The following is a 6,807-nucleotide window of genomic DNA, read 5'->3' as shown; positions in this document are numbered from 1 at the left end:
CCTCCACTGACTCCTTTCCATGAAGTCTTTCTCATCTATACAGTTAAGCCCTCGCCGGAACTCTCGTCACTGTCCCCTTGCAGCTGGCACCTTCTCCTGGCCTTTACAGATAGACTTCTCGGAGGATCCATCTCCTTGATACCCCTCAGCGCTCACTGCCACTCACTCCCCACTCACCCTTTAAGCCATCTTTGCACGAACTGTTCTTGGTAAAGTCGCCAAGTACTTGTCACAAAATCCAGCGTGTATTTTTCAGCACGTTTTTCTTGATCTCACGAACTTTTGATATAGTCGAGACTTTCTCCTTTTCAAAACCTTTTCCCTTCTTTTTTCCTCTAATCTCGGGCTGCTTTTCTCAAGTCTTTTGCTTTATATCCCTTAAATGTCGGCCTTCTTCGGGTTCCTGGCCTTCACGTCTCACACTACATGCTGTCCTTGGGCACCAGGTGCCAGACCTCTGTCCTCCACTGCTATCCACGTGCCCGTGGCTTCACATTGGTATGCACAGCTCAAACCTCTCCTGCGCTCCAGGTCTGTGCATCCCGCTGCCTGCAGACCTCTCCACTTGAATTTTTCAGGCATTTTGCACCCACTATACTCAAAGCCTAACACTCTCTTCCTTCTTCAATCATCTGTACCCCAGTATCCCACCATCTCTCAGGTCACCCAGTCCAGAATCATGGGTGTCCCTGTCACCTCCTGGGCTACCCACTTCATTGCCCCAATGAGCCACAACATCCTGCCTCTAAATATCTCAAATCAGAAGCGTGTCTCTGCCCTGCCGCCTCCACCACGATTCTTTCAGCCAGATGACCGCCCGTCTCTGAGCTGGTCCACCTCCTCCAGGTCCCTTCTCCCCATGTAGCCAGTGATGATTGTGCAGCGTGAGTCCGATCCAGGCCCTGCCCACTCTCTGGCCTCCTCTCTCCCTGCTCTCGCCACTGCCCTGATGTTCTCTGCTGAACTTCTTGCCTGCCTCTCAGGAAGCCACGTCCTCTCCTGCATCTAGGCATCGAAACACGATGGCCCCTCTGCGTCTCATGTTCTTGACCTTCCTTCCAACAGCAAAGCTTCCCTGACTTGTGTTCTCTTCTCAGTGGAGATGTCTCTTCTGTCTCTCCGACAGCCTCCTAGCACATGCTACAGCAAAGGACTTGTCCCCTGGACTAACCACACCCTTCTCCTCACCTGCTTAGCCCGCCAGATTTTCAGCGCCTTGAGCACCAGGGTGTATACTTGTCCATAATTGTTGCCTCGGTATTTAGCTCGAGGCTGAGCATCAGTACCTACTTGGTAAATGGTTGGAGACTAAATGAAGAGTGCGGTCTTTGGGCTCCCAGACGCGTTTACTGTTTTTATTGAGATAAAATTCACATAACGTAAAACTGGCCATTTTAACCATTCCAGAGTTTACTGTTCAGCGACTTCCAGTATATTCACAGTGCCGCGCAGCAGTTACCACTATGTAATTCCAAAATGCCCTCACAGCGCCAGAACGAAACCCTGTGCCCATTGGCAGTTGCTGCCCATTCTCCCCTCCCCCATCCCCTCGCACCTACTAATTTACTTCGTATAGATTTCCTCGTTCTGGACATTGCATATAGGTGGGATCGCACAGCATGTGATCCTTCGTACCTGGCATCTTCAACTTACCATGTTTTCCAGATTCATCCATGCCGTAGCATGAAGCAGCACTTCATTCCTTTGTATAGCTGAAAAACATTCCATTATATGGTGAGACCACAGTTCGTTTATCCAGTCATCCATGGATGGACATTTGGGTTGTTTCCACCTTTGGCTTATTGTGAATAGTGCTGACCTGATCAGTCATGCACAAGTTTTTGTTCGAATACCTGTTTTCAACTTCGTGGGGCTGGAACTGCTGTGTCATATGGTGATTCTATATTTAACTTTTTGAGGAACCACCAGACTTGTTTCCACAGACTGCACAAATTCCACCAGCCGTGTATTAGGCTTTCAGTTTCTCTGCGTTCTCATCACAGATGTGTTTTGAATGTTGATCTCTACAAAATAGAAGCTAATGATAGATGAGATTCTGTTATGAAATTACCAATGGGTGAACCGTATCTCCTTTTTTTGGTTACATTTGCATTTTATTTAAATTGCTTAAATCTTATCGTTAGGGATTTGCAAACTATTTTATTATACAGAGATTTTGCGGTAGTACAGCTTTTTAATTCAGATGGATGGCACTGACAGAACTTTTTAAGCCTAATTAGCCTTGACTTAGATCCATGTCTTAATGGTTTAAAAACTGATGATGGGTGATGAAAGATTGTTATGGGCGAACTGTCTCCATTAAAAAAAAATATGTTGAAATCTTAACCCCCGGTTCCTGTGAAGGTGGCCTTATTTTGAAATAAGGTCTTTGCAAATGTAATCGAGATGCAGTGAGGTCATACTGAATTAGGCTGGGCCCTGATCCAATCTGACTGATGTCCTTAGAAGAAAATACACCCAGAAAAGACTATGTGATCATGGGACCAAGATTGGAGTCATGTATCTATAAACCAGAAATACCTGGGACCACTAGAAGCTGGAAGAGGCAAAGAAGCTTCTCTTCCAAGAAGATTCCGAGACAGCCTGGCCCTGCCAACATTTTGATTTTGGACTCGCAGACTCCGGCAGTGCGAGAGAAGACATTTCTGTTGTTTTAAGCCACTCAGTGTGTGGCACTTTGTTCAGTGGCCAACGGGAAACTCCTACAAGATGTAGGCGGTTTATTATGAACATGGGTTTGTTGCTTTTTTAATGGTCTCTGTTGGGTACCAATAGAAAGAACGGAAAAGTGAACTCAGATGAAGTGATGTCTGTTGTCTTTCGCAGGCAAAGGGTGGAGGATATGAAAGTGAAAGTGCTTACCCGAATGCGGAACTAGTGTTCTTGGAGATCCACAACATTCACGTGATGAGAGAATCACTGCGTAAATTAAAAGAGATCGTGTACCCTTCGATCGATGAGGCGCGGTGGCTATCCAACGTGGATGCGACACATTGGCTGGAGTATATAAGGGTAAAGAGGGCCAGTCCCTTCCGTGCTTTCTCTGGATGAGATTTCCCTGGCGGGGCCGTAAATTTGTCTATCCAAGTGGTTTCTTAACGTTGCAAATAAGCACATCTTTACTGCGTACTTTGGGCTTTCTTAGTTTCCATGAGCAGCACCCATGTGGTGGTCTTTGGGGGAAGGGCTTTTGTGATAAAAAGGGATGCTGCTTGCCTCACCCCGAGTCTTTAAGGTACTTTGGGGCCCTTCGAATAAAGGACCCGATTTACTGCTGTAGTTTATCTTAGTAATAAGTTCCCTGCCCTGCCCCGCCGCAAGATGCTAATGATTCTCAGTCACTTGCATTCTGGTTTGGTTTCTTGACCTGAACATGCAGCATCCTCCCCAGAATTACTTTTGCTATCATAGAAATTAAATGTAGCTTGGTCTAATGTGCCTTCTTTTCTGAAGATGCTTCTCGCTGGGGCAGTGAGAATTGCTGACAAAATAGAATCTGGGAAAACGTCCGTGGTGGTGCATTGCAGCGATGGTTGGGACCGAACAGCCCAGCTGACGTCTCTGGCTATGCTGATGCTGGACAGCTATTACCGCACCATTAAAGGCTTCGAGGCTCTCATAGAAAAGGAGTGGATAAGTTTTGGACATAGGTTTGCACTGGTGAGTTGAGACATCACACACACACACACGTGCGCAGCCTTCCTGCTCTTTTAGTACATTCACACTGTTGTGCAACCACCATGTCTATCTAGTTCCAAAACATTTTCAGCACTCCACGAAGAAAGCCCAGACCCATTAGGCAGTCACTCCCAATCCTCTCTCCCCCAGCTCCTGACAACCACTAATCTGCTTTCTGTCTCAATGAATTCGCCTATTCCAGCTCCCGATGTAAGTGGAATCACACAATATTTATCATTATGTGACTGGCTTGTTTCACTAAGTGCAGTGTTTTCAAGCTTCATCCATGTTGTAGCACATATCAATTTAATTCCTTTTCCTGGCTGAATAGTACTCCATTGTATGTATATGCCACATTTTGTTTATTCATCTGTTGGTAGACACTTGGATTGTTGGCTATTGTTACTAATACTGCTATGAACATTGCCGTGCAATGTTGCCATACAAAGTACCACAGACTGGGGGGCTTAACAACAAATTTGTCTCACAGTTCTGGAGGCCGAAAGTCCAAGATGAAGATTGTCGCAGTGTTGCCATACAAAGTACCACAGACTGGGGGGCTTAACAACAAATTTGTCTCACAGTTCTGGAGGCCGAAAGTCCAAGATGAAGATTGTCGCAGGGTAGGTTTTTCCTGAGGCTGTCTTCCTGGCTTATAGATGGCTGCCTTCTCTCTGGGTCCTCACAAGGTCGCCCCTCTGTATCTGTGTCCAGATTACTTCTTATAAGGCCACCGGTCAGACTGGATCAGGGCCCACCCTAATGGCCTCATTTTTAACTTAATTACCTCTTTAAATCACCCCTTTAAAGGCCCTATCTCCAAATACAGTCACATTCTGACATTGCTGAGGGTTAGGACTTTAACATATGAATTTGGAGGCGAGGGACACAACTCAGCCTATAACAGCCTGCTGTCACTTCGGGGTATATATCTAGCAATGGGATTGCTGGCTCATCTGATAGTGCATTCTTGGGCTGCCGTTTGTGTTCTAGTCCAAATGGCAGCCAATTCCTACTCTGCCCAGACTGTTGAACTGCTGGGAGTTCCGTCTGAACCATGGGTTGAATTGGAATACTCCCGAAGCCCTATTCAGACTCACGTGTGGAAAGCAGGGCAGTTTGAGCACGTCAGCGGCCCTGGCCGTGACGGTGCCGCATGTACCCACTGTGCCTGCGCTGCCAGGACAGGAAGGAGCAGTGCCACAGCCCCCGTTCTGGAGCTGTTGTCAGGTCCTTGGACACATCTCTGCGCTTTGGTCTCCCTCTTCTGAACTGGAGTGCTGTGAGGTGGGAATGAGTTTCTATGCCTCAGGTGTTTAGGACGGTGCCTGGCCCATGCTGTGTGGGTGAGTTCTAGCTCCTGTCGATACTTTAAACATCACGAACTCCTTCGTTGCTTCTTCCCTCAGCAAAAGCTGCGCTATCACTTTCTCTCCTTCTGGTCTGTCTAGAAACCGCTTCAGCCAGGCTTGCTCCTCACAGTTGCCCCTCAACCGCTCTTGCCACAGTCACCAATGACTGCCACTTGGCCAAGTCCTTCTCTTCTTTGGCCTCTTGATGTTGTTGCTTCTTCCCGTCCTCTGGAAAGTTTCTTTACTTTGCTTCTAGGTCTCTACAAACTTTGAGATGTCCTCCTACGCTCCAGTCCTCCCTCTCTCTCCAACCTCTTAATGTTGGGGTGCCCCAGGGCTCAGTGCTTGGATAGTTTCTATTCTATGTACTTAATCCCTTAGTGATCTCAGCCAGTCCCACGAGTTTACACGTATTTCAAATTTGTCATCTCGCCATTGCCACTGATGTCTCCTTAATTTAGGCCTCACCATCTCCCTTGGGACCATTATGGCAGTCTCTTAATTAGCCTCTGTTGCCTAGACCCTTCCAAACCATCGTCCCCACTGCAGCCAGACAGAGCTTTCTGAGAAGCAGATCTGATGCTGCCACTCTCCTGTGTGAATCCCTCAGAGCCTTCCATGGCACGTGGAGTCGTGGGCAAAGTCCTCAACGTGGCCTTTGAGGCCCTCGCTGATCTGGCCCCAGTCCACCTTTGCAGCCTCACCTTGTATCCCTTCTTTTGCCACATCCTCTGAGCCACAGCTGTGCCTAGCTACTAATGACACCACCGGTGCTCTCACTGCTTCAGATATGATATGTCTCTGGCCAACCAAGAAGTAGGCGCCTTCCTGTCCTTCAAGGTTTATCTCAGATGAGACCTCCTTGACTGACTCGTGTGACTTTCCCTCCTTGTTCCTTCCTCCACACCATCTGAGGATGGCCACTTGCTCCTTTGTGGCCCCATCATACCCCTTGGAACACTTTACTGCCCTTGTTATTTACAGGTCGTTCTCCCACAACTAGACCATAAGTGAATTATTCATCAAGTACAAGTGCTGTATCTCATTTGTTTTGGTGCCTAGCCACAGGCCTGGCATCTATTGGACACCACGAAAATGGCCAAAATCCCAAAAGCCAGGCAAGATGCATTACATACACCATGGGAGTTCAGTAAATGTCTATTGAAAGAATGAATCCTAAATGTGAGCTGTCAGTGTAAAACTGTTCTCCAGGTGCCTTAAGTACCGAAGAGCAGGCTCTACAAATTATTTTGTGAAGGGGAAGTACAGAATTAAGGCAATGCATGTAGCTGCTATGGGAAACAGTATAGTAGTTCTTTAAAAAATTAAAAATAGTTACCATATGATCCAGCAATTATGCTTTTCGGTGTCTACCCAAAAGAAGTGAAAGCAGAGACTCGAACACATATTCGCACAGCCGTGTTCATAGCAGTATTATTCACAGCAGCCCAAACATGGAAGCAACTCAAGTGTCCAACAGATAAATGAATAAACAAATATGGTCTATATATACAGTGCAATATTATTCAGCCTTAAGGAAGGAAATTCCGACACACAGTACAACATGGATGAACCTTGAGGACCTTATGCTAAATGAAATAAGCCACTGACAAAGGGACAGATAGTGTGAGATTCTAATTATAATGAGGTCCTTAGAGCAGACAAATTCATAGAGACAAAGTAGAAAGGTGAGTGCTGGGGGAGGGGGAACAGGGAGCTGCTGTTCCATGGAGACAGGGTTTCAGTTTGAGAAGAT

The 6,807-nt window shown here is 46.8% G+C and overlaps 1 protein-coding gene across 1 annotated transcript in view; it reads left to right on the top strand.

The window, feature by feature from the left end:
- Window positions 1–6,807, top strand: part of MTMR1 (myotubularin related protein 1) — a 57,141-nt gene that overhangs the window by 24,590 nt on the left and 25,744 nt on the right. Inside the window, exons 8-10 of the mRNA XM_023525125.1 lie at window positions 2,848–3,033; window positions 3,475–3,681; window positions 4,080–4,322. Coding sequence (XP_023380893.1) covers window positions 2,848–3,033; window positions 3,475–3,681; window positions 4,080–4,322 — 636 coding nt within the window. The remainder of the gene's footprint in view (window positions 1–2,847; window positions 3,034–3,474; window positions 3,682–4,079; window positions 4,323–6,807) is intronic.

This window comes from Pteropus vampyrus, unplaced genomic scaffold, assembly GCF_000151845.1.
Source record: "Pteropus vampyrus isolate Shadow unplaced genomic scaffold, Pvam_2.0 Scaffold529, whole genome shotgun sequence".
NCBI classification, from domain to species: Eukaryota; Metazoa; Chordata; class Mammalia; order Chiroptera; family Pteropodidae; genus Pteropus; species Pteropus vampyrus.
Note: the sequence above shows the minus strand (reverse complement) of the source record. Positions and strands in the feature narration are given on the sequence as shown.